Source organism: Myotis yumanensis, unplaced genomic scaffold (genome assembly GCF_028538775.1).
Source record: "Myotis yumanensis isolate MYYU_CA2020_CCGP unplaced genomic scaffold, mMyoYum1.0.hap1 SCAF_4, whole genome shotgun sequence".
In the NCBI taxonomy this organism is placed as follows: domain Eukaryota; kingdom Metazoa; phylum Chordata; class Mammalia; order Chiroptera; family Vespertilionidae; genus Myotis; species Myotis yumanensis.
This window is the reverse complement of record NW_027223755.1, coordinates 102,365,226-102,391,711: the sequence shown is the minus strand read 5'-3', so window position 1 is coordinate 102,391,711 and position 26,486 is coordinate 102,365,226. Positions and strand designations below refer to the sequence as shown.

Here is a 26,486-nt window from a genome sequence, read left to right as displayed (position 1 = left end):
CCACCCAACACTTGATTGGCTTTGCAGAAAATAAAGTTTTAAAAAATATATAAAATTCATTAAAAAAAGAAAATAGCCAGGTGGAGTGAACGTCAGTAGTCCATTTTATTTAACCCAGTTCATCTAAAATACCATTTCAACATGTACTCAACACAAAGTGAGTGAAATGCTGTCCTCGCTTTCTCCCCACCGCGTCCGAAGGCTGGTGAAGGTTAGGTCTCACTTCAGGCCGGTGCACCAGCCCCTCTAGCCCCTCACCCTCCCCATGTCACCTAGACCTGCCACTGAGGGCTGGCTGAGGCTTCCCTGTGACAAGAATGCTTGTCAACTTCTCCTCCAGGGGGAGCCACACCACACGCCTCGTGGCCAAGCAGATCAGGTTGGAGACAGATGTGCTGAGCCGCCTGCTGACGGAAGGGTCTCTGGGTAGAAGCCCTCCCTACAGGGCTCTGTAGCTGCCCAGACATTCAAACGAGGATGCGTGGTTGGTGCCCGGGGGTCCCCTCCTGAGGAAGTGTGAGGGCCCCAGCTACACAACCCCCTGGTTTCCTGGCCTCTCATCTGTGTCTCCCTCCCAGTGACATCCTCTGGGGTGCTGCCCTCCCGCACCACGCATTGAGGAGGGTCTCATCCCAGACACCCCCACCCCATGGCCCTTGAATCCCGGGCTGCTAGACTGTGGTCCACGCTAAGCAGAAACAGGAAGCTGGCGCAGGCGGTCTGGGTACAATTCCTTTATTTCTCCTACTCAGACTTCCCACATTCAGATCCTGCTCCCCCCACAGAGGACTCCCCACCAGGACTGGACCTGCAATTCGAGGTCCCACCCCCTTGAAAGGGGCTAAAACCAAGGCGCAGCACCCACCAGCTTCCCACTAAAGCATCTGAATCACCTCATCAGAGATGGGTGGGGACTTGGGAATCACCTTTAAAAAACTTCCTCGGAGGAGAACAGCATCCCTGCTGCAGGCTCCGCAGCTCAGCCCAAAGCCCAGCGGCTGGCCCGGAATCAGAGCCGCCCAGAACATTGCCCCTGGCCCACCCCAGCCCCATGCTGAGAAGACCCGCCTTCCCAGCCTCGGTCCCAGTGGCAACAGCTGTTCATCTGGACTCCAGCTCCAGAGGGCTCAGGTGGCATGTGTGACAGAACTCGGGTTCAGGCCCACGGTGGTTCTCAGCTCTCCTCTGGCCAAGACTTCCTCACAGAGCCCATGGCCTCCCGAGTGGGGTTGTGGTCCAGGGCACACGCAGGAATCTGGAGAACAGCCGGCTTCCTGACAGCAGCTCCAGTCTGCCTTTGGTCCTTCGGCTGGGCCTTTGCCCAGGTAGGTCCCAGCTGCACAGGCCTATCACCTCACGGCCGCAGACTGGGCCGTGGGGACAAGGCCCAAGGCCTCCAGCTGGCAGTGTCCAGGCAGCGTGGTCTTTCTGTCCAGCACTGAGAGTCATGAGGAGCAGAGAAGCAGGATGGCCCCGCCCTGGGGGCCTGCAGCACTCAAGTCCAGAGGGCCCAGCTTGCTCGCTGCCTCACACACGTGAACACACCATGAACACACACAAACACGCACTGAGACGCACACATGCACACGTGACCTCTCGCTGGCTCTGAGGAAGCGAGCATGTGCATGAACATCTGCTCCCTGAGGGCGAAGAAACAGGAGGATGGAGAGTGACATCCAAGGGGCTGAGGCAAGGGGGAGGGTGGGGAACACTGACAAGGTGCCCATCGATGGTCACGCTCACACACCGGCTGGGCCATCCCGAGGTCTGAGGACAACAGATCTGCTGCCGCCCGAGGAGCGTGTTCAGGACCCCAGGTGAGATGCCAGGGCCAGGGTCTCACGTCTGGGCCAGTGAGAGCTCCTCTAGGCCCCCCTTCCCAAGCCGGTACCTGGCCAGGTCTTTCCTGGTTACCAGCCCGACCACCTGTGGGAACAAAGCCAGGTCATAGGAATCCAGTGGCTCCACTCCTCCTCTGTGGAAGCATGTGGGGGGAGCAGCACAGTTTAGGGGAGACCCGGAGGTGGACATATGGCCAGTCTGGATCCTGGGCCTCAGAGTCTCCTGCAGAGAGCCCCTGTGCACCTGTGGCCAGGGCAGGCAGGCCAGCAGGAAAAGGGGCCCTCTGCCCTCCCTGGCTACTCACCTGATTGTGGTTGTCCACTACCACCAGATGCCTGAGGCCCAGGGCCCGGAACAGCTTGAACACCCGAGGGAGAGATGCCTCCTGCAATGTGGTCAGGGCCTCAGCTTGCCCACTGGCCCAGACTGGCTCCAGCCAAGAGCAGAGGCAGGACCCACCAAGCTCAGGGCTGGCCGTCTCCCATCACACCCGCCGCGACCAGGACATCAAGATGTGTCCTAAAGCACCCCTTCCCCCCATGCCAACCAGCCCTATCCCAGTCATGCTGCTGGTGTCTGGCTCTACAGCCATGCCCATCCCCCAATCCTTGTCCTGGGTGTAAGGACGGAGCTCTTCCCATTTCCCCACAGATTCCACCCCCGCCCTCCCTGGCAAACCACTGAAGGCCACTCAAAACCCTGCAAGTGGGAACCACACACCTGGGGCACCGTATACGGGGAGGGGTTCATGAATTCGGAGAGGTCCATGGTGCACTCGCGCTCATCCTGGGACACATGGATGGACTGGATTGGGGGGAAGCGTGGGTAGGCATCCCGGAAGTCCTTCAGCCTCAGCCGCCGTTGTACCAGGCCCCTGTTGGACCGCTCAACAAACACCTGCAGGCAGCAGGTAACAGGCAGTGGGCAAGGCATGTCAGAACCCCAGCTCCCAGCCTGCATCTCCCGCCACCCGGAGGTGCCAAAGAGCCTACCTTGTGCTTCAAGAGGACAATCAGCTGGGAGCGCAGGATCAGGCCCTGGAGCCGAGCCGACTGCAGGGAGAGACAAATGGCCTTGTCTGCGAGCAGAGCCCAAGTCCTAGCACCTGCCTGGCTGAGGCCCTGCTGAAAGCTCAGAGGTGTGAACGGGAGGGCAGGCAGTGTCTGCGCAGCAGGTTCAGCACGTCTGCTCGGGGACCTTGGCTCTAGTCAGGATCCCTGTCACACCCCCCATCAACATACGGTCACAGTCGACTGGCACTGGCTTTGCCGAAGGCACAGGCTTGCTAACCCCCAAATACCTGGGAGGGGCAGGGGGACTCACAACCAAGAGCAAGGAACTTGGTGCCTGGGTTGCAGCATGTGCTGGGGGAGATGCAGACCCGGCCCTGACAAAATTCACCCCAAACCTTCGGGAGCTTGGGACTGGGTGGGCCACATGTGCTGTCAGGCCTCTCCTGACAACAGGCACAGCCACGGCTGACGGTGCAGCGTGGGGTATGAGCATGACACCGGGCCTGGCACTAACCTACCCACGGGGACAGTGCGCACACAGCTGTGGGACTCGGCTCCTTTCCCAGTTAGTGGACTTCTACCATAAACCCCAGACACAAGTCTCTGTGTCCCTACAAACCAACCCTGCCCAACATGCCCTGCTTGACAGGTACAGGGGAAGAGTATGGCTTCCCTGTGAGGGAGGGTGGGAGGCAGGACCTGGCCTGAGGCCATGGGCTCCTGTGGGACAGCAGCGGACCCAGGCCCACCCACTCAGGCCCTGTACCTGGGAATCGTCGGTGGACTCCACCACAGGGAACCCGTTGTGATTGGATGCCGTGTTGCTGAGCACATCCACGATGACGCCCACTTTCTCCCTCCTCCGCAGGCAGGTGACCGGCGTGCTCATCACCTCCCTGTGGAAGAGCACACACTCGACCACTGCTGGCCACAGGGTCACAAACCATGTGTCCCTGGGGGTTCCTGAATGGTCTCTCTTCACAGCAGAAATGAAGTTCAACAGGCAGGAAGCTGCTGGATGCAGTAGCCACGAGAAGGGATGCTGGAAGCCCGGAGGCCACAGAGCCCAGGTACTGCCCTGGGAGAACCCGTCCTGGGTGGTGCCTGCAGCCCCGACACCTGGAGAGCAACTCCCAGATGTTCACACACAGGCGGGTGGCTTCCTTCCTGCTCCTGGCTGCCCACACCCACCCGGCCAGAGCATCGGCACCACTCACTGCCCTCGGCCGAAGTGTGGAGAGGAAGCCCCAGGCCTGCAGGCCGTCAGCCTAAACCAAGACGGGGAAAGGTGATACCTGGCGGTGAGCGAGTGCGAGGTAACCGGGGCTTCCCAGTGCAGGAAGGGCACACTTTGCAGCTGGATGTGCATGTCGTACAGGCCCTGGGGAGGAGGGGACAGGCATTAGGCACAGTACTGACATGAGGGAGGGGTCCCAGGGTGCAATGACCAGCTACCAAGGAGGGATTCAGGGAGAGCACTGTGCCTGTCACTGAGGGAGGGATCCAGGCACGCTGTGCCTACCACCAACGTGGGGGATGGCTTTGCAGGGGCCCCCTTCCCTCCTCTACAGAGCCCAGTCCCCACATTCTCAGGCTCTGAGACCAGGGCATGGGGATGGGACCCACACTGAGGGCTGGGCAGGCAGGCCTTTCCCACCAGCTGCACCTCAATGAAAATGTCTCCTACGATCTTGGCGGTCATCAGGATCAGCATGATAGGGAAGCCATAGGTCACATTGCTGGTGGCCTCCATCATGATAACTGTCAGGCTCAGCGTCATCCTCACGATCCCACCTGCCCAGGGAGGGAGAGGTGGGCTGGGTGAGGTAGGGTGGTCTCGAGCCCCTGTAGGCCACTCCACCCCGCCCCCGCCTGCCCACGTTCTCTGTGAAGAGCCCATCACCATCCATTCAGGGCCCAGCTACACCCTGCAGGGAGTGGTCGATGACACTAAATTGAACACCCGGCCTTCGAGCTCCATGAGGTACCTGCCCCTCCTGACCTTGGGTTGCCCACGTGGCAGACCGGACTCACCCAGTTGGGCAGCTGCTCCCATCAGGGCGTACTTGCCGGGGTCTGCCCAGATCTGTGGGGATGACACAGAGGTGGTGTTGGGGGTGGCACCCCCTACCCAAACCCACCAAGATGCACGAGGCTGCCTGGGCTCAGCAATGTCACATCCAGGAGAGCTTATGCACATGTGCAAACAGCCTGCTCCTCCTCAGTAACACAAGGCCTGGAAATACCCACGGAGTGGCCCAATCCAGGACGCCCTGCATGAATCACGCCGTCGGCATAAGCCGGAGAACCCGGCAGCACGAGGCAGGGGGACACTGTGTATGGAGGAGGCAGAGCTACAGGTGCGTGCAGGGACAGAGGCCAGCACCACGTGTGCAGTGACTGTCCTCTGCAGAAATGCCTGCCCCGCACGACGAGGGAGTGACAATCCAACACGTGCTACCACACAGATGCGCCCTGAAAACGCACGCTCAATGAGAGAAGCCAGACACGGATGGCGCCTGGTGTGTGACCCACTCACATAAAGCGGGCAGAACAGGCAAGGCCACTGAGACAGAATGCAGATGGCGCTGCCAAGGGCTGAGGGGCATGGGAGTGAATGCTGGGGGACAGATTTCTCTTTGGGGTAATGACAATGTCCTGAACCGACATAGTAACAATGGTTACACTCTGAACACACCATCGAACCACTGGATTGTACTTTAAAGGGTGGGTGTATGGTATGTGAATCATGTTGCAATTAAAAACCACAAAACATTGTGTCCGGGAGGAAACCTGAGACCCAAGGAAAGCCTGTCCCACGTCTGGCCAGGGGAGTGGGTGGTGGGACAGTGCGGGAGAGACTCGCCTGCTCTGTTTAGTTTTTAAAAAACCCTTGTTTGAATAACTAACATTAAAAAAAAGGACTGCGCATAACATTAAAACCATGGTGCCCATGGTGGCAGGTGGAGAGGGAGGCCAGGGAGGCCGCGGGGCGCAGGGCAAGGCCTGTCACACACAGAGTCAGTCACCAGTGTCCGCAGCCTGGGCGCCCAATCCTTCCATGTCACCTTCGCTCACTGATAACCACTGAGCGTCTCCCCCCGACATTGTCTCTGGACCACACACATGGACGGCTACATTAATGGCATGTTCCTATCGAACAGCAGCAGCCAGAAAACTACGGCCATGAGGTTCTGAGGCGCTGACCACCGCACTGGGAGCCCACTGCCCTCACTCAGAGTGGCCCTGAGGCTGGAGCACCAGAACTGCCCCTTCCCTCCAGCCCAGCTCTGGTCCCACATGCTTGGTGCATGGAGACCCCACTTACTGCGGCCCCGGTGAGGTAGGACAGTGAGATGCCGAAGAGCCGACCCCAGGCAGCCCCAATGAGCAGGGATGGGATGAAGACGCCAGCAGACACTGTCAGCCCATAGGTCCAGCAGGCCAAGAAAAAGTAGACGAGGGTGAAGAGGCCAAGGGTCATAGGGTTGTAGGAGCCTAGTAGAGAGAGGCTGGCCAGTCAGCACCTCCAGGTCATATCCTGACCCCTAGACACCCCTGTGAGCCCCTGGAAGTGTCCCCATTTTCAGAGGCCGGAGCATGGGGTCTTGAGGGCTGGGTCCTTGGAGACAGGAGGATGGTCACCCTGCCCGGGGACGGAGGGAGCCAGGGCAAGTGGGGCCCGTGCAGCCAGCAGGACAGTGACCTGAGGCTGAGAGGTGACCACTGAAATCGGTGTGCAAACAGCTGGCACCACGGGGGTCAGGGGAGAAGGCCACCAGCCACATTCCACACTAGGTAACTTCCAGAAACCCCGGACCAGCATGTCAGGAGGCCTGGTGCCAACTGCTGGCTTCACTCAGCACTTTCTAGAAAGGGCGTGGCCTTTCCCCACATGTAAATGCTTCTCTGTTAAATGTGTGGATTCCTGTCACGTGCATAAGGACCGGAAAAGTCCTAGCACTCTTATTTGTGACAGAAAACCACCAGAGACAGCCTAAGGGTTCTAAGGGGCGAGATGACGCTAGAGCAGCACCAGGGAGTAGCACCATGGAAGAGTCTGACGCCATCTACTCTGGCTTCTGTGCCCGGTGTAGGTGGGCTGTTGCAGATCAGGCCAGAGGGGGCAGGGCCCCATGGCGATGTGCATCTGACAGCGCCGAGCACACACCTGGGGGGTCGTGGAAAAGGCCGACCACGCTCTTCTCCGGGGTGTTAAAGAAGGCGGCAGCCATGGAGTTGTACTCGCCATCTGCACAGAAGAGCTGCAAGGTTGGGAGAGAGGACGGGCCAGTGGGATGGGGCAGTCCTGCCCAGCATCAAGCGCCAACCACGTGGCAGGAGGAGGTCGGGCTGCTGCCTCGGAGGGGAGGCAGGCTGCGTTTCTCGGGTCCGTACCCACAGCCCCCACTTCTGAAGTCCTCCTCGGTCCTTGTCAGGCCACATTCTGAGAGGAGGGCCGGGAGACTCCAGCCCGAGAGAACACCAGCTTTCCGGACACCCAGCAGCCTGCCCGACCCTCTCTGAGGACACACCAGCCTGTGCTGCCCAGAGCTCTGAGTTCTGCTGTGCCACCAGCTCTCCTGCCGGGACTGGGGAGCGAGTGCTCCTCCTCAGAGGCCTGCCCTGCCCCTGCCTGGTGGCCCAACCTCCTACCTGGAGCGGGTAGGACACGGAGTTGCCTTGCAGGGGCTGGCAGTCCCGGGACGAGTAGATCAGCACAAAGGCAACAGTGGCTGTAACAGCGGCCACCAGCATGGCCTCAATCACCTGGAGGCAGGGCCGGTGGATGTACCTAGAGCAAACACTGGGATGGACCAGGCCTCTGGACACCTGGGCAGTTACCAAGGCAACCTGGGCCTGTGATAAGAGCTGATAATACTAAGAGCTGATAATACAACACTGATTAGGGGGGTGATGCAGCACGTTTAGTCATCAACCTACCCAGACTCCTGCACGTCCTCAGATCATCTGGGTGCTCTCCAACATCATTTAAAGTTTTGCAGAAGGAGGAAGTGCTTCCCCAAGCCCAGAACTCGCCCCCCCCACCGCCCCGCCCCAAAGCTCCAGTAATGGCTCTCCAAATGGCAAGAGAAGCTGTGCCAGCTAACTATGCCCAGGCTCAAGATGGCCCTGGGCAGACCAGACTGAAGCCAGAAAGACCCTGACCCCAGGGCTGCTGGATCCACAGGCAGTGCCTCCCCTGCCAGGCCTCCCCTAGCCTTACCCCATCCATCCCCCAGCCCCATGCTGTCCCCTCACATACAAGCCACCACAGAGGAATGCACACGGGCAGGTGGCATTGCATGTGGCCCTGTGGGCACACGGCCCACAATGAGTCCATTTTCAAAGGCCCCAGGAGCCACAGATCAGGTTTCTCACCTGATTCGAAACATCGTCAGCCAGTAATTCAAGGCATTGAACACAGCCCCAAGAACACCACCTGCGGCCAGGAAGGGGTCCCGTGTAAGGACGGCTGGGCTGTCCCGTAGCAGAGGGACTGGGAGGGGTCTGTGGAAATACCCGCGCTCCATCACCACGCTCTGATGGACAGACAGAGGGGCTTATTTCTGAAAGGCTTTGCCTTCCTTTCAGGGAAAGGTTTTGAGAGTAATGGATGCTGTCGAGGGGCCAGTCCACTTCTTAGATGGGCTTCCCAATGGAGAAGCAGAGCTCTGGTTTCTTTATGGTGCGGGGTTCTCCAGAGGTGGCCCTGGAGGAGCCCTGACCCCACCACATGCTTTGTTCCCCCTGGGGGCTGCCATCTCGAGTGATGGAGAAGTGTGGGGCCAGGTGGGTTGGTGTCCTTCTGGGGATGGCCCTTACCCACCACGCCCATGGCGATGAAGATGGGGATCTCGTGGATCGTGTACACCATCGTCTGTGCAAAGAGGAAGAGCAGATGTTCTGTGAGGAAATGTGTTATCAGCTTCTTGCCACTCAGACTTGACAGATGGGGAGGCAAGGGGGGCAGGAAGGAGAGACCTAGGAACACGTCTAGTGACCCAAACAACCCAAGAGCTCCACTGTGTCCCTGTGCAAGGACGGCCCGGAGCAGGACCCCCTTGCTGTGTCTGGCAACTGCAGTGTCTGGTCCCGGCCTTCCTAGGGGTGCCGGCTTCTCCTACTCACCCGCCCTAAGCTGGTGCAAGAGCGCCCAGGACCACAGTCTGTGTCACTGCCCAACAATCCACAGATGGTGGAGACAACCCTGAAGGTGCCCCTGGGCTGGCTACCGGGGCATCCTTCCCTGAACGCCAGGTTGGATGTGTGCTTCCCAAGAGCACCCCTGGCCCTGGTGCTTATGAACAGAGCTCAATCTCAGCAAAAAAATGGAGTTTCCCAGAAGCCCCAGGTCTCGGGCTGAACCTTAAGTAAACTGCCGTGGCCACGCACGGAGAACCAGAAATAGTGACTGGGACAACGGGCCACATTACCTCTGTGTCAAACCTTCCAAAATTGATGAGGCCGGGGCTGGACAGGTCCCAGATGTTTCCATGGTAGATGCTTAAGACGAAGTTCAGTGTGAAGGTGGAAATCATGGAAGCAAAGAACTGTGGGCAGAGAGAGAAACAAGCACCATCAGTACAACAGTGCCCACCCAGAGGAACCTGGGAGCTGAGGAGGGGCTGTGGGAGAAGGGGCTGCTTCTCCTTTCACTCAGGAGGCACCTGGAGCCCCTCCAGAAGCTAAAGGACAGGAGGCTGGGCAAGCCAGGCGAGTGTGGGGTCAAGCCAGGACAGAGCCAAGGAAAGCTGTATGAGGTCTGGGGGTTCCCAATGAGGAGCTGAAGGAGCCCCAGGGTGGAACAGTGACCTGACTGACAGGGGAAGGGCAGGAGGCAACACTTCAGGGTCAAGTGAGGTAGAGCTGGGCCATAAAGATCCAACGGGGCGTGGCTCCAACCACAGCTCAACAGGCCCCTCAGGCGAGGGGACCGAAGCGTGGGCCCAGAGTGTGGTGTCTACTGGATCACGGAGGACACCAAGGTGAGACGTGGGCGCTGCCTGACCCGGGGAGAGGCGCCGTCTGTGGGCACTTACGATTCTCCACGTCAGGAACTGGTTCCAGAAGGAGGCACCTTCCTCCAAGCTGAAGAGGACCCCGCCTGCAACGCAGTGGCCCAGCCTGAAGTTTTTACCCAGGCACAGGGAGCCCCGCACCCAGAGCCCCTCACACCCAGACCCACGGCACCAAGCCCACATGAGAGGCAGCCATGGGGCCTTTCGGGAGGCACCCCACATCCTCACCACCACCCAGCACCGAAGTCTGCAAACACCAAAACTATTCCTTCTCAAGGCACGGACAGCCTGGCTTGCCCAACACAGGCCGTCACCTGTCAACCAGGCAGGGCCCCTGCTCACCCACAGGGGCCCCAAACGCAGCAGACACTCCAGCCGCGGCTCCTGCCGAGACAAAGTCCCGCTTCTCCGTGTCTCTGCGGAAGTACTCAAAGATCTGCAATGGGGCAGAACAGACAGGAGCAGGGCATCAGCCAGCTTCCCCAAGGGCACTTCTCAGAGAGGGACGGGGAGGGAGGCGGTGGAGGGAGAGGAAGAGTCTCTAGACAGTCAACTCATCAACTCCTGGGTTCACAAAGACTGCGGAACCGAAGAGGCAACAAGAGAGAGCTTCCTTGCACACCAACAACCACGAGAAAATAACGAAGAGATTCTATCACAAGAATTAAACCTTAGGCCCTGGCTGGTGTGGCTCAGTGGGTAGAGCATCGGCCCACGCACCAAAGGGTCTCGGGTTCCATTCCCAGTCAAGGGCACGTACCTGGGTTACAGGTTCAATCCCTGGCCCTAGGGGGGCATGTGGGAGGCAACCAATCAATGTGTCTCTCTCACATTGATGTTTCTAGCTGTATCCCTTCCTCCCTCCCTCTCTTTCTAAAAATCAACAGAGAAAATAAACTGATGGATAAAATAGATCCAGAGACATAGAAGCATGGAACAGACTGATGAATCTCAGAAGGAAGGCAGGGGTGGGGGGTGAGGAGGAAGAGATTAACCGGGGAACTTATATGCATAGCCCATGGACTCAGAAAATATGCTGGTGAAGGCCTGGGAGGGGTAGGTATGGGGTGGAGGGGGTCAATGGGAAAAATAGAGAACATCTGTAACACTTTTAACAATAAAGATAAATTAAAATGAAAAAAACTAAAAAAAAAGGGATCAATGGAAAAATATTCTCAAGTGAGGATTAACAACAACAACAACAAAAAAAACTTAAGTGTATTCTTGATTTTAAAAGACTCTGTTCTGTAAAAAAATGTTAACTGTCTCCAAATTCGTATATACATTCAGTGCAATGCCCATCAAAAAGATGGTGGCTTTCTGGGGAAACGTGACATTATTCTGAAGTGTATCTTAGATATTAAGTATCTTCTGTCTGCCAGCACGTCACTCCTCACCTCTTTCTAGGTCACACAGGCCTTTGAGGCCATTTCCTCAGGGAAATGCACACCCACCAAACCCTGCGAACCAGGCTCCAAGCAGTCTCCTTGGCAGGCCAGGAGAGCCACCCAGGACAGAACTCTGTGGAGACCCTCAGATGCAAAGTCAGGATGGTCTTGATACAGAGCAGGAAGGACCCGCCTTCCAAGGAACATTCATGGTCACCCTCATTGTCGACATCTGCATCAGGAGGACTCACCTTGAAATCTCGCTTCAGTGACGTTGACCTCCCCTGGGAAACCCCAGCAGCAATCACGGAGCCCGAGTGAATCATCGGCCCCTCCTGGAAAGGGCAGGACAGCCCCATCAGGCGAGTTCAGGAGAACATGGAGGGCAGAGGGACTCAGGCCCGAGCAGCGCTCCTCGGGCTGCATTACCTTTCCCACCGCCAGTCCTCCCACCACGGACAGGATCACACCAGATACTTTAATCACCAGCGTCTGGAACACAAAGGAAAGAGTGTCAAGTCTCTGATTACAGACTGCACGCTGTCTGAGAACCTGAGCCATAGCCCTGCACACAAAGCAAGACTAGTAACATAACAACCAGCACCCATGAGCGACAAAGAGGCACTCGGAGGGGCCAGCACAACTGCTCCCCCTGACATCACTCTGCTCCCCCAGTGTGACCAGGCCCCCAGGAGCGCCTGCGCCCCAGATGGGGGCGGGAGAAAAGCATCGGCTGAGGCACGCAGACCAAAACACCAGAAATGGCCATGGGAGGAAGCCTGACTTGCCAGCCCCTTGGAATGAGTGTGTCATCAAGAACGGTAAGCATGAGTATTAGGAAAACTTTGAGAAATGGAAAGAGCGCACAGCAAGGCTCCCACTCCACACAGGTGCTCTCCTTCTGGAATGCTGACCCCTGTGAGGAACTGACAAACACGCTCCACAGCGGTGGTCACAGCACGCACACCACTGAAGCATTTCTCTGTTACATAAAATGTGCAGAGAAAGTTTTCATCACTTTCCAAAGAAAATGTACAAAATCTTCCAGCACATCCATGCACATGCTCGTCAGCAGCACACAACATGGTCTGGTGAATTTAGGAGGTGCAGGTGGACAAACAAAAGGTTTCTAACCCAGCAAAGAATCCCCATGATGGGCACCGTGCTCCCAGCCCAGGGGTCACCTCCTCACCTTGAGCCGGACCACGTGGGGGATCTTCACCCCGTTGAGGAAGCACTTGATCTGGGGGATCCCGCTGCCAGCAGCTACTGGCTGGAAGGAGAGAGAAGAGAACATGGAGCTGGCCAAGCTGAATGAATGGACGTAGATTAGGAGGCCCAGGGAGACTCAGCCTCATGGTGCTCAGGGTGGGGAGGGGATGACATGGGACTGGACAGGACAGCTGCCTGGGAAGGGGCTTCCCACTCCCCCCCACCCCAGATGTAGAACGACCACCGAAGGGTGCAAATGCTGTGGGGTGTGGGAGGGGTTGGGTGTGGAAATGGAAGGAGGTGCAGTGCCTCCCACAGGGGCAGAGTGGGGACACTCTAGGACAGACCGGAGGCACATATCATGCACTAGCTGAGAGGAACTAGAGTTCCTCGATCCCCCTTGGGAGGGGGGCACCGCACTGCACACCAGATAGAAGCTGCTGGATGTTTCCGCTTCTTCCTTCCAACGCCTCATCATAAGGGAAGAGCAAAGAAAGAGGCAGGCCCTAGGAAGGGCTTCTGGGAGAGTCCTGGAATGAAGGGACCCCTAGGAGGGTCTGATCCCCTCAGGTGGGTGGTCCCCTCTGTTTGGACCACTGGGACCTCCTAGAAGTGAGCTGTGCGTTCCCCCATGGTCTCTGCCGTGTGGGGTGGGCGTGGGCGCACCACCAGGGTAAGGAGGGTATTCTTACTGAACCATTTAACATCTGTACTAGTGTGATCGCGGGAACCTCACTGCCAGAAGCTGCAGTAGGTGAGCAGGAGCAGTTCCCACCATCCAGGGCTCCCTGGTGGCCGTACCTCTATGAAGGCAACAATCATGGAGCCGACCAGCACGAACGCAGAATTCAACGTGGCCCACAGCAGGAGGGAGAAGGACAGCCCCCCTTTCTCCGTGAACTTGTCGATATCTGGGCTCATCAAGGATGAGTATCAACTCCACCATCTGAGCACATCCCCAGCGTGCCACACCCTGATACGAGCACGACCCCCAAGTACCAGGGGGGGTGCGGGGGGGGGGGGGGGGAGTGAGAGGCAGGGAGTGGGTGATGCACTAACTGCATATCTCAGAGACATTCCACTGCCTGGTCCCAACTCTCCCAGGTGGAGGGCGAACACCCAGGCCAGAGATATCTCCTGTTGGGCCCGCTCTGGGATGCACAGTCACTCATGGGACCCTACGCTCTGCTCTAAGCTCCACCCCGTCTGTGCTGGGCCCCCTCAGAAAAGGATACTGTCCTTGACGACCTTGTATTTCAGGCCGGCCAAGTTCTCCACCATGATGTCGATGAAGCAGGCCACAAGCCCCGTGAGGATCCCTATCATGGCACAAATGACCCAGCGCTTGATCTCCACTGTCCGGAAGGCCTGGGGGGGGAGGCACTAGTCAGAGGTGAGTGCAGTGGCAAGACATCAGCCATAGACTGCTCTAGCGACGACATGACTGGCCCTGGAATTCCCCAAGTCCATGATGGCAGCCTCAGGTCAATGTCTGAGAGATGATGGAGCATTGGGGGAGGGTGGGGGATGACATTCCCAACCAAGCCACAATCAGTTGTTGACATCTTGGCCACTGCAGCTGACATCTAAGAACAGCCTTCTTTGTTGTATTTGAAATGTGACACACACACCCTTTCCTGTATCAGGTGTTGGGTGTCTCCTGCTCCAGAACACAAACCAGAACCTGCGGCACAGGACTGAGGGCAGGGAGATGGAGGGGACCCATCACCACACCCAGGTGGGAGAGTAGCACCAGCCCAGCCCGTGGGCCCCTAGGGCGGTGTCCAGGCTGCTCGGCCCCAGACTCACCATGTGGTTGATGCGCCTCTCCTCCTCCAGGAACAGCTGGTTCTCACTGTTGTCATAGTCCAAGCTCTGCAGACCAGGGTGACACAGACAACACAATGACTGACCCTGGTGTCCCGGGTTCACGTCGGGCAGGTGGTGGGGGTGAGGCTGGAGGGGGAAGAAGTGCCTGGGGCGGTGTGGGGCAGGGGCACCCAGGGAGGAGGCCCACCTCATACTTGAGGGACAGGAGCTTCTCGTTGTGCGGGATCTCCTTGGGGAAAGGGTGAGGGGGATCCATATTCTGCAAAGGAAGAGGCAGAGTCACACACTGACAACCTAGCACGTTGAAGAGCAAAGCACAAATGAGGAGAGGACAGAGCACGTGTCTACTCATCTCATGAGGTCACTACTCTCCTGACCCAAAGCTGAACACGGATGCCACAAGAAAGGAAACCCACTACAAATACACACCCTCTGTGAACACAGACACAAAATTCTCAGCAAGACGCCAGCAGGTTAGATCCTACAACACACCAGGAATGCAAGGGTAGTTTAGCATCTGAAAATCAATTACTGTAACGTCTGTGGTACATTGGAGAATATATTATTGGTCTTTGTGCCAATTTCTAGCACCTGGCTCCTAAAATCCTGGGCATCTCTGGGTAGTGTCTTATGTGAGCTAATGAGCTGGAGGGATCATAGGGGCTCCTAGGCTTCAGGATGGGGCTAGCTGCCAGAGAGATCAAGGTGTGATTAGAGGACAGGAACTTTCAGTCCCAACATCGGTGGAGGGAGAGGGGCTAGAGATTGAGCTAATCACCAACGACCAATGACTTAATCAGCCTATGTATGGAACCTCCATAAAAACCCTAAATGAAGGGGTTTGGAGAACTTCTGGGTTGGTGAACATGTGAGGTGCTGTGGGGTGGCGCTCCTGGAGGGCATGAAAGTTCTGCACCCTTCCCTGTGCACCTACTGTCTGCTGTTCCTGAATGGTAGCCTCTATAATAAATCAGTAAACATAAGTAAAATATTTCCCTGAGTTCTGTGAGCCCTTTAGCAAATTATGGACCTAAGGAAAGGGTCTGGGGAACTGTGATTTATAGCTGGTCAGTCAAAAGCACAAATGACAACCTGGACTTGTGACTGGGGTCTGAAGTGGGGGCAGTCTTGTAGGACTGAGCCCTTAGCCTGTGGTGTCTGTGCCAACATCATGCAGTTAGTGTCAGAATGGACTGACTTGTAGGACAACCAGGTGGTATCCGGAAAAATAGAATTAGTTGGTGTAAGGAAAACCCCCACATATTTGTTATCAGAAGTTTTGTGAGTGAAACAAGTGTAATGCCACTTTAATAGAATAAAGGACAGAAAATACATATGACCTCAACAGACACAGAAAAAGCATCTGGCAAAATCCAACCCCTCTTGCCTTAGCCAGTAGCTCAGTGGTTAGACCATCACTCTGTGCACCAAAGGGTTGTGGGTTCAATTCTCGGTCAAGGGTATGTACCTGGGTTGTGGGTTCACCCCCGCCCCCGGTTGGGTGCATGCAGGAGGCAACTAGTTGATGTATCTCTCTCACATGGATGTTTCTCCCCACCTACCCCTCCCTTCCACTCCCTCTGAAAAGCAATGGAAAAAATATCCTCAGGTGAGGCTAACAACAACAACAAAAATCAACTCCTCTTCATGATTAAAACACTCAACAACGAGGAACAGAGGGAATTTCCTCAACCTGATAAAGGCATTTAGCAAAAACCCACAGGTAACATCACTGTCCACTGTCAATGGTGAAAGACTCAGCTTTTCCCCTGAGTTCAGGAACAAGACAAGGAGACTTGCTCTCGCCACTGCTATTCAGCCCTGTCTTGGAGGTTCTACCATGGCAATTAGGCAAAAGAATGAAATAAAAAGCATCCAGATTGTAAAGGAATAAATGAAACTCTATTTGCAGATGACATTATTTTATATGTAGAAAATCCTCCAAAATAGACTAAAAAACTGTTAGAATGCATTCAGTAAGACTAAAGGATACAAGATCAGTATATAAATATAAAATTTATTTCTATGCATTGGCAACGAACCATCTGAAATGCAATTAAGAAAACAACCATAGCCGGGCCTGTGTGGCTCAGTAGTTGAGCCTTGATCTATGATCCAGGAGGTCACAGTTCGATTCCTGGTCAAGGCACATGCCCGGGTTGAAGGCTCAATCCCCAGTAGGGAGCATGCAGGAGGCAGCCAATCAATAATTCTCTCATGATTAATGTTTCGCTCTCTCTCTCCCTTCCTCTCTCTGAAATCAATAAAAATATTTTTTAAAGAAAACAACTCTATTTACAACAGCATGAAAAATAAAATAAAATTTTTCCCTAAAATACATATAACAAAAGTGTAAGATTTGTATGCTGAAAATTATAAAACATTGTTGAAAAGAAGGAACTGAAGACCTAAATAAATGAAAAGATATCATCTTTTAGGAACTATCTTTTGTGGTAAAAAGGCCATTTACTCAAAGTTTACTTCCCACCACACCAGGGCCCCCTCCAGCCTACCTGGCATCCCTCTTCCAGCCACAGCACCCGCCCTGGCCTGCTTCCTCTGCTTTCCATCAGCATTCAACACCTGTTACACACTTCCCCTACCTGGCTTGGCCTTGAGGAACATGGCCCCTCAGAATAGCCTTCCCTGGTCACCTAGGCTCTGGGGGCCCCAGTGTCTGCTCCTCATTGTCTCTGAGCTCTGCTCAGCCCATTTCTGTCTCCGAGTTCTGTGTGGCCCTGTTCATATCTGTCCCTGAGCTCTGCACAGAATTGCCCACGTCTGTCACTGAGCCATACACAAAACTGCCCGAGGTCTGCACAGATTTGCGCACGTCTCTCACAGAGCCCTACACCCGTCATCCTCTGGGTTTTCATTTACTGTCTGCCTTTGGCTAGGTTGCAATTCCACCAAGCAGGCCTCGTCTGTCCTTCCTGGGTATAAACGGGAATGACTCCCACTCACTGGGTCCAGAAGCTCATCGTCCGGCTCCACGTTGCTCATCTGTCCGATCTGGAAAGACGCCGAATGGGGCGACTGGAAGCAGAAGAGAAATGACAGGGCACTTAGCCACAGGCCCAAGCTACACTAAGCATCACCACCCCACCAGGATAGTCTGGCCTCATCTGGCCCTGCCGGGAGGGCATAGACCCACACCTACTGTGTGGAGGACGACAGCAGGGCCAGTGCTGGACCCAGGCCTGTCCCCACCACCCACAGCCTGTCATCAGGATGTCCAGCCTCAGAATGGGAAGCCCAGGCCTTCCCTACAGCAGGGGCCCTGCCCTTCCTTGTTTTAGTGAGCTTCAGAGATTAGACACCAGAACCCAGGGCTGCAGGCAACCTTGCTGGTGTCCTCCTGGACACCTTGGCCATCCTCCCCTGGCCAAGAAAACCCGGGCCCAGAGCCCCCCAGCCCATTCTCCATGTGTTCCCCCATCATGAGACAGTAGTTCTGCCACAGGCCTCCAGGCCAGCTCTCCAGACACGTGGTCTGAGGCCCTCCTCTCCAGGGGCAGGAATACCCTCAAACCCCAGAACCCTCCCACTTTAAAGTGAGGCCACATGCTGGGACCCAGGGGGCAGGTCAACCACAAAGGACAGAACAGGAGTGTGGCTTCTCTTATGCCCACTGCTGGGCATGGCAGCGGCCTGGACTAGGAAACAAAACACAGGCATCAGTTACCTTTTCATTTCAGAGTAGCAACAAACCATGTGTTAGCTCAGTATGCTTCAAATATTGCATACTTGACCTCAAATGTGATTCTTTGTTTCTCTGCAATGCAAATGCAGTTGGGTGCCCTGCATTTCATCTGGTAGCTACACATGCAGTGGAAAAACAAGCAGCCAGCCCAGCCTGTGTGGCTCAATGGTTGAACATTGACCTATGAACCAGGAGGCCACGGTTCAATTCCTGGTCAGGGCACATGTCCAGGTTTAGGGCTCAATCCCCAGCAGGAAGCAGCTGATCAATGATTCTCTTTCATCACTGACTAGAGGCCCCGTGCACAAAATTCATGCACGGGTAGGGTTCCTAGGCCTGGCCAGCAATTGGGCCCATCAGGGCCTTCCAGCTGCCAGTCAGAGGGCCTCCCTTCCCGGCTGCAGGCTGGGGCATTCCTTTGTTCCGTGTCACCCCCTGGTGGTCAGCGCACGTCACAGCGAGTGATAGAATGCACAGTCTCCGGTCTAACTCCCACGGGGGCACTTTGCATATTAGCATTTTGTATATATAGACAGGTGTTTCTATCTCTCTCTCCCTCTCCTTTCCACTCGGAAATCAATAAAAACATATTTAAAAAAGGAAAACAAGCAGCCACGATAGGACCAAAGTCTGCCGTACACTCCACAATGGACCTCAGAGGGGTATTCAGCCAAAGAGTGCACTGTGAGTCCAGTATAGGAAGTTTACAGTCAGGTGAGAACCACCTGTGCTGCCTCAAGTGGCTACTTTTAGGGGGACAGGAAAAGTGAGGGCATGAGGGGGCTCAGAGGACATGGAAGTTGTCTGAATCTCCTGGCGCTGCTGTAGACAATTACAACAAATTGGGGGACTTATATCAAGAGAAATGTATTCCTTCCCAACTCTGGAGGCCAGAGTCCAAAATCAAGGTGTCAGCAGGCAGCACTCCCTCCCAAGGCCCCTCTCTGCCTCTTCTAGCTTTTGATGGGTGCTGGCAGCTCTTATTCCTTGGCATCTGGCCGCATCACTTTAATCTCTGCTTCCGTAGTCACACGACCTCCTCATTGTGTCTGTCCAAATTTCCCTTTCCTTAAGAGAACACCTGTCACTGATGTCAGACTATGCCAATCCGACCTCATCTTAACTTGATCATGTTTGTGAAGATCCTATTTCCATGTGAGGTCCCAGGCACAGGTTCCAGGGGCTAGGAGTGGACAGATATTTGGGGTGGTAACATGTGAGGTGCGTGTTCTACTTGAGATCATGCTCCACTTGCACAATGTGCACTTCTCTATGTACATATGGTAAACATCCGCAGAACAGGTGATTAATGAGAGAAAGAGCTGTTTTCTCTTCTAAAAACAATTGACAGTGCCCCCAAACGGCTGAATCTTATGAGAAAGGCTGTGCTGACCCAGGAAGGGATCCCAGCTAAGAGTGAACTCTAAACAGGAGGTGGCCAGGCACTGGCTGCAGTCCCCATGCTCCAGACAGGACACACATCTGGAAGCACGCCCAAGCTGCAAGTCCAACCAAATACACTTCCTTGGGGACATGCCCACACATGCAGACCGGCCAGGCAGACAGGGCACAAAGACGGACAAGCCCAGCTGAGCAATGCCCAGGCAGCGTGAGTCGGACTGTGAAAGGAAAATGGGAAAACCGATTTGCCATCCAACCTGACAGATGGAGCCCACAGAAAGAGGCAGTCTGACCACTTTATCTTATTTGTCACTGATCGTAAAGCAGCTCAATTACATCAGGCAGTCCTTCCCACCACACCAAGGCAGCCCAGAGTTGAACCCCATAAAGCATTTCCTTTCACATCTAAACGTTTCTGGGGCCAGGCTGTGACCTCACACGCAGCCTAGAGAGAGAAGGGGAGACTCACTCGTTCAGGTGACAAAGGTCCTCTGCACCTGGCCTTGATGCCAGATGAGCAGGGGCGGCACCCTGCGGAACCGTGTGGACCCAGGAGGGCTGATGAGCGGGAGGGGCTGAGCCCTGCCGCTGCCTTGGGCTGGGCTCTCTCCCTTCTCCACACCTTCATGTTTTCATCATCTCTTTTCTGAATTTTATGGGCATCTTTTAGGAACTATCTTTTGTGGTAAAAAGGCCATTTACTCAAAGTTCAATAATTTATTGGGTGTTGCATCTGTTTTCTTCTCTTTCCTTAAACACAAGTTAAATTAAATACTGATTCTTCTAACTACGGACATGCACAGTAGCCTGGCTGCAATCTTCCAGGACAGGATCTGAGTGAAAGATTTACATACCGTGCGGTTCCACTGACCTGACACTCTCAAAATGTCAGGCTGCAGGGATGAGAACTAACCAGTGGGGGAGGGGTGACTGTAAGAGCAGGACAAAAGGCTGTGCGTGGTAACGAGCATGCTCTGACCCTGACTGCAGTGGTGCGCTCACACAAATCTACACAGGGCCTAATAGCAGAGAACCACATACACGCACTGTGCCGATGTCAACACGGGTTTCTGTATTGCACAATGAAAGATGGAACCACAGGATGAAACTGGGGGGAAGGTATGCAGGCCCTCTCTATACTGTCTTTCAATGTCCTGTAAGTCCATAATTATTTTAAAAATTAAAAAATGTAAACACAAATGGGACATCCAACTGAAAACTCTGTGCATCAAAGGAAACAATTAACAAAATAAAAAGGAAACCTATAAAGTGGGAGAAAATATTTACAAATTATAGATTTGCTAAGGGGTTAATATCCAGAATGTATAAAGGACTTGTACAACAACAACAACAAAACCCCACACACCTAATCTGCTTAAAAAATGGACAGAGGACTTGAATCAATATTTCTCCAAAGGCATACAAATGGCCAATAAGCACATGAAAATATGCTCAACATCACTAATCACTAGGGAAAGGCAAATCAAAACTGCAATGAGCGTGGCCAGGGTGGGTCAGTGGTTGGATGTCGACCTATGAACAAGGAGGTCACAGTTCGAACCATGACTTCCTGGTTAGGGCACATGCCGGGGTTGTGGGCTCGATCCCTAGTTGGGAGCATGCAGGAGGCAACCGATCAATGATTCTCTTTCACTGATCTCTCTCTCTCTCCTCCCTTCCTCTCTGAAATCAGTACAAATATATTAATAAAAGAAAACTACAATGATACCACCTCACACCCGTGAGTTTGGCCAGAATAAAAACCCAAACAGAATAACAAGTGTTGGTGAGGATGATGAGAAGTTGGAAGCTGGTGCACTGTGGGTGTGAATGCAAAATGGTGCAGGCACTATGGAAAACATTATGAAAGTTCCTCAAAAAGTTAAAAATAGGACTATCATAAGATGCAGCAATTCCTCCTTTGTATATATACCCAAAAGAATTAAAAGCAGGATCTCAAAGAAGTATTTGTACACTCATACTCAAATAGCATTATGCACAATAACTGAAATGTGGAAGTAACCCACATGTCTATTGATGAGGAATGGGTGAACCAGGTATAGCATATACATACAATGGAATATTATTCAGCCTTAAAAAGGAAGGAAATTCTACAATATGCTAGAACATGGACGAACCTTGATGACATTATAGTAGGAGAAAGTAGCTGGTCACAAAAAAAACAAATACTGTGTGATTCTCCTTATTTGAGGTCCCTGGAATAGTCAAATTCATAGAGAGAGAAAGTAGAATGGTGGTTGCCAGAGGCGGGGGGAAGGGGAAGTTAGTGTTTAATGGGCACAGTTTCAGTTTTGCAAGATGAAGAGTTTGGGGGATGAAGGTGGTGATGGTTGTGCAACAATGTGAATGTACTTAACACCACTCAATTGTACACTTAAAAATGGTTAATATGGCCCTGACCGGTTTGGCTCAGTGGATAGAGCGCCAGCCTGTGGACTGAAGGGTCCCAGGTTCGATTCCGGTCAAGGGCATGTACCTTGGTTGCGGGCACATCCCCAGTGGGGGGTGTGTGCAGGAGGCAGCTGATGGATGTTTCTCTCTCATCGATGTTTCTAACTCTCTATCCCTCTCCCCTCCTCTCTGTAAAAAAATCAACAAAATATATTTAAAAAATGGTTAATATGATAAACTCTGTTATATGTTTTTACCACAATTAAAACAAAATTTAAAAACAACTTAAAGGTTGTTTGCTGTCCTATTCTGCTGCTCTGTATTCTAACATCCTCCAGGCTCCATGCTCAGCACTGAGCACGCAAGACCGCTACAGCTAGGGGCTCAAGTCAAAGAAAACAAGTTTCCCAGAAACAAGTAAGCGTAAACTATAAGACTTGAGCTCAATGGGGGGATGAGGAGGAGGCACTGAGGCTGAGACCTAAAGGAAGAAAAGGAGCAAGTTGTGCAGGGGAGGGGCAGATGGGGTGGGAACTCTGCGGAGGGGGTGTGGGGTGCCTTCCAAGGCCTCTGGCTAGGCCTGGGGCCACTCTTGTCCCTGAGCTCTCTGCACTGTCAGGCCGTGGGTTCTGTCTGCCGCTCCAGACTGTGAGCTTCCTGAGGGCAGTGGCTGTCCCATCCACACTGGTCCTGGACAGGAGCCCTTGGGGAGGAAGCAGAGTGGCCAGTTGGGACCCTACAAAGTGGGGCTGAAGGTCAGTGGATAAAGAGGAAGGACAAGAGGACAAAGACACTGAGGCAGAGGGCTTCCTGGAGGGGATGCCCTGGTGGTGGGGACCACCTAGAGAAAGGCAGGAGCTCACTTATGATGAGCAGAACTCAAGGGGCCAGATGACAAATGACCGGCCCGCAGCTTCCCTGCAAGCCCCCACCTCCCTGGCATGCTGAGATGTTGTCTGTGGCTGTGGGCCACCAGGGCAAGGCACAGTCTCATGTGGTAACCCCAGTTCCCAGAGAAGATCCCCAGAATGATTCTAAACACCCACTGGGAATTCTCAGGCACAGCTTCCCATAGCAAAGGTCCCCGGAAATGTCCTGCACTTACAACCACTGTAAATACCCAGCCCCCGCCCCAGAGCATCTGTTTCTGGCTCAGATTTCCTTCTATAAGTTCTTAAAACTGTCCACTTCCTACTGCCCACAACATGACCATGACTTGCTGGCTGACCTTACCCTCTCTGTGCCCCAGCAGCAGACAGGAACTCACTGGCTAACCAATATCCCACACGAAGGGGACAGCAACCTACAGGTAGCTCTGAACGCCTGGTCCTGGATGGACAGAGGCTGAGCTCAGGTTGGTCCCCAGCCCACCGTGCCCAGGGTCACGCTTGCTCCTCCTCACTGGGCACTTAGCAGCTTGACCTGGGCACAGGGCAGCCACTTGACCTCACTCTGCCCGGAGAAGCTGCCTCAGGAGCGGGGCAGGCTGTGCCTGTGCTAAGGTGGCAATGACACCATGATCCAACTCTGGACATCCTGCAATAAAAACCCTAAGGGCCAGGAGGTGATGAGGTCAAGTTCTCACGTCCAGTTGACCAGAGCATTCCCATAGGGCAGTTGTTGGCCTGGGTCTTCATTTTAGTTCAAATGGCCCTGGACTGAGAGCAGCTTACAAGCTGCCTTCTGCTGCAGCACTAGGGAGGGTGCATCAGCCTAACCGTGAACTCAGCCTGCTGGTCCAGAGCAGGCCCTCCCTGCATGAAAGCCAACATCGAGTGGCTCAGCTGCCAGGGGAGCTGCACATGAATGGCAACCCAAAGACAATCACTTTTGTTCAGCTGGCTATTTTGTCTGGGTTTTTTTAATCCTCACCCGACGATTCGTTTAGAGAAGGGGAAGAGAGAGAAACAGAAACATCAACACCAGAGAGAAAAACATCCATCAGATGCCCCCTGTATGCACCCTAACCAGGGATCGAACCCACAACCTAGGTACGTACCTTGACTAGGAATCAAACCTGCAACCTTTTTGGTGTCGGGATAGTGCTCCAACTGAGCCACCCGGCCAGGGCTGTGCAGCTGTTTTCAATGCAGCCGAGAGTGACTAATGTTTTCTGTCTTATGACAAGCACTGTGCTCAGTGCTGCACATCTGTTAACTCCTTTGCAGATAGGTACCTGGGGCACCTGGCCCAGGGAGGTGCTCCTCATACAAATGACTCTAGTCTCCCCTTTGCATTTGTTCACACAGGTGGGCTAAAGATTCTTTAAATAAAGAATGCGCTCTGTGTCCGGCCTAGGTGGTGGGGATAAAGCAGCTGTCCCCTGCAGGTCTGACCTGACTTCTCTTTCCAGTCTCCACTCTCCACTCCGATTCACTTTCCAAACCCTCGAAGGGTTGCAAACACACATTCCCTTGTTTCCCATCTGGCTGTTCACCTGAGGCTCTTGCACTCTTTAAAAATGACCTAAATATGACCTCTCCTGTCCTTGGGGCCCCTTACACAGCCCTCACAGAGCACAGGCCTGTTTCTCCATGAGTCTGGAGCTAGTAGGAAGCTGCTTCGTGCAACTCTGTGTCCCAGGCAAGCTGCATGCAGCCAGGACAAAGTAGGTGCACAATAAATTATTCAAAAAGTGTTTAAGAGCAGCTAATCTGTTCTTATTAAATGCAAACAGACAAAAAAGCTTGCATAGATTTAAGGGAACGCTTTTTAAGGGAGGAGATCAACAGGCTCCTTCAAAAAAAGCCAACTCATGTATCTAGTTGCAAAGAGAAGTGGGAAACCCCAACATATTTGTTTAGTCCCTAGATAAACCCAAATCCAACCTCAAGGTTTCCAATCCCTTTACTTGTCAGCCCTTAAAGCCAGTTTTATATCTCTTTTTTATAGACTTCAGATAACTTTATTTTATTTGTTTTTTTATTCTCATCTGAGGATATGTTTTTACTTATTTTAGAGAGAAAGGAAGGGGAAGAGAGAAAGAGAGAGAGAGAGAGAGAGAGAGAGAGAGAGAGAAACACCAACGTGAGAGAGGAATATCAATCAGTTGCCTCTGGTACATGCCTTGACGGGGGATTGAACCTGCCATCTTTTGTTACACGGGATGACACTCCAACCAACTGAGCCACACCAGCCAGGGCCAGATAACTTCCTTTTAAAAGAGGAAAGAAGACCAGAAATGTTGCAAGAAAATAACAAAGCACCCACATCCCCACCACGGCAAGTTTGCGACTTTAGACCTGACACAGAAAGCATCTGAGCAGGCTTCTCTCAAACGAAGCTGAGCCGCACCCTCCCAGCAAAAGGCAGGCTCTGACCTTCACTGTCTAATGAATTTCTAAGGGGCTGGGGAAACGTAACCATAAGTTCTAGAGAAACAGCCTCCTGTCCCTCCTAGTCCTTAAACACCATACAATTATTTAAAGGGCAGATCTAGAACAGGAGGAGAAAAAGTAAAGAATAAGCACAAAACAAAATCAGACCCATCAACAAAAATAGTGCATTAACTAAAAATTAACACAATACATAGGAAAACATTTAAAGACACAAACTGCATCACTGACATGTTGAGTACATTTCAACCACCCTGACTTGTTGCTTAGTGTGTCTGGCTGCAATGAATCGCTAAGGGAAACGGAGTGCAAGTACTTATTCCTAAGATCGCCCTGATCCCTGTAGAGAAGAGTGGCGGACTTCCTCAGTTAATCTCATTGAAAAAGAAAACTCTGCAACCTAAACTGTTAAAATCTGGGAATTGTTAAACTAGTTGCTCAGGCATCTATCACAATTTTGAGAGGAAAAAAAAAATACTGCAGAACCGGATTCACCTGAGCAGAATTCCATTTGCCTTCCCTTTAAAGCCATTTTGGAGCGAACTGTCAGGGAATATATTAGCTTCGCGCTGTCAAGGACATGACAGCAAGCGTGCTAGCCCGCCCACCTCCCCCATAAAACACCCGAGTGTAATGGCGAAGTCCACCTGCTCCTGGATCCCTGCTGGGCAGCTGGCCCAGAACTTACTCCCGAGACTCCGGAACTCAGGGCCTAGGTTGCGATGCCAGCTTTGCCATTTGCCAAGGGAGACCCTGGGCGCGTTCCCGAACCCGTCCGCGGCCCAACTTTTTTGTCTTTACACGGGGATGAAGCACCGAGTCCTGATTCACCGAGTCCCCGCGAGGCTCCGCTGGGATCGCGCACCGCGCAGCCCACGCCAGCACCGGCCCAGCAGAGCGCCGCCGTGGAAGGACCCTTGGCCCGTCAGAGCCCCAGACCCCGACGCGCAGAAGCCCACGGCCATGCAGCTCCCGCGGGAGGGAAGACTGATGCGCGGACCCAGGGCCGGCGCAGATCAGCAGGAGGCCGCCCCGCCGCCCGGCCCGCGCGGGCCCGGAGGTGTGGAAGTCTCTGGCGGCGGGCGCCCAGGCGCCCAGGCGCGAGGCCTCAGTCCGCCCGGGTTCCTCACCTGGCGGGCGGCCGCAGGCCCCGCCCCGTTCAGCAGCGGCGAGCCCTCGCCGGCCCGCGCCTCGGGCCGTGCCACCCTCCGCAGCAGCGGCGCCGCCTCATCGTCATCCCGGTCGCGGCCGGACCAAGACACCTTCTTAGAGACGTTGGCCATGGCCTGCCGCGGCCCCGTGTTTGTTCTCGTGACCCGCGCCGATAC

General features: G+C 54.1%; 2 protein-coding genes across 2 annotated transcripts in view; both read right to left on the bottom strand.

Annotated features, from left to right (window-relative positions):
* Positions 1–267, bottom strand: part of CCDC154 (coiled-coil domain containing 154) — an 11,675-nt gene extending 11,408 nt beyond the window's left edge. Inside the window, exon 1 of the mRNA XM_070413776.1 lies at positions 259–267. Within this exon, the coding sequence (XP_070269877.1) occupies positions 259–267 (9 nt within the window). The remainder of the gene's footprint in view (positions 1–258) is intronic.
* On the bottom strand, positions 87–26,486 carry CLCN7 (chloride voltage-gated channel 7). Its single transcript, XM_070413321.1, has 25 exons — positions 26,289–26,486; positions 17,272–17,343; positions 14,495–14,566; positions 14,287–14,352; positions 13,713–13,845; positions 13,279–13,388; positions 12,458–12,538; positions 11,695–11,757; positions 11,517–11,600; positions 10,220–10,313; positions 9,899–9,963; positions 9,293–9,409; positions 8,682–8,736; positions 8,238–8,298; positions 7,512–7,650; positions 7,027–7,120; positions 6,184–6,353; positions 4,890–4,941; positions 4,522–4,649; positions 4,151–4,236; positions 3,622–3,751; positions 2,835–2,894; positions 2,563–2,739; positions 2,147–2,227; positions 87–1,926 (listed from the first exon to the last, which is right to left on the bottom strand). The coding sequence occupies exons 1-25, from the start codon at positions 26,439–26,441 to the stop codon at positions 1,840–1,842; spliced, it is 2,430 nt and encodes an 809-aa protein (XP_070269422.1). The 5' UTR covers positions 26,442–26,486; the 3' UTR covers positions 87–1,839.

Bases quoted from the DNA above. Each gene is read 5' to 3' on its own strand.
- CLCN7 (XM_070413321.1), bottom strand. From the start codon at position 26,441: ATGGCCAACGTCTCTAAGAAGGTGTCTTGGTCCGGCCGCGACCGGGAT. The intron at 8,299-8,681 runs GTAAGGGCCATC...TCCTGGCCGCAG, and splicing joins CATCGCCATGGGCGTGGTGG to GTGGTGTTCTTGGGGCTGTG. The intron at 1,927-2,146 runs GTGAGTAGCCAG...TTGTTCCCACAG, and splicing joins TAGTGGACAACCACAATCAG to GTGGTCGGGCTGGTAACCAG.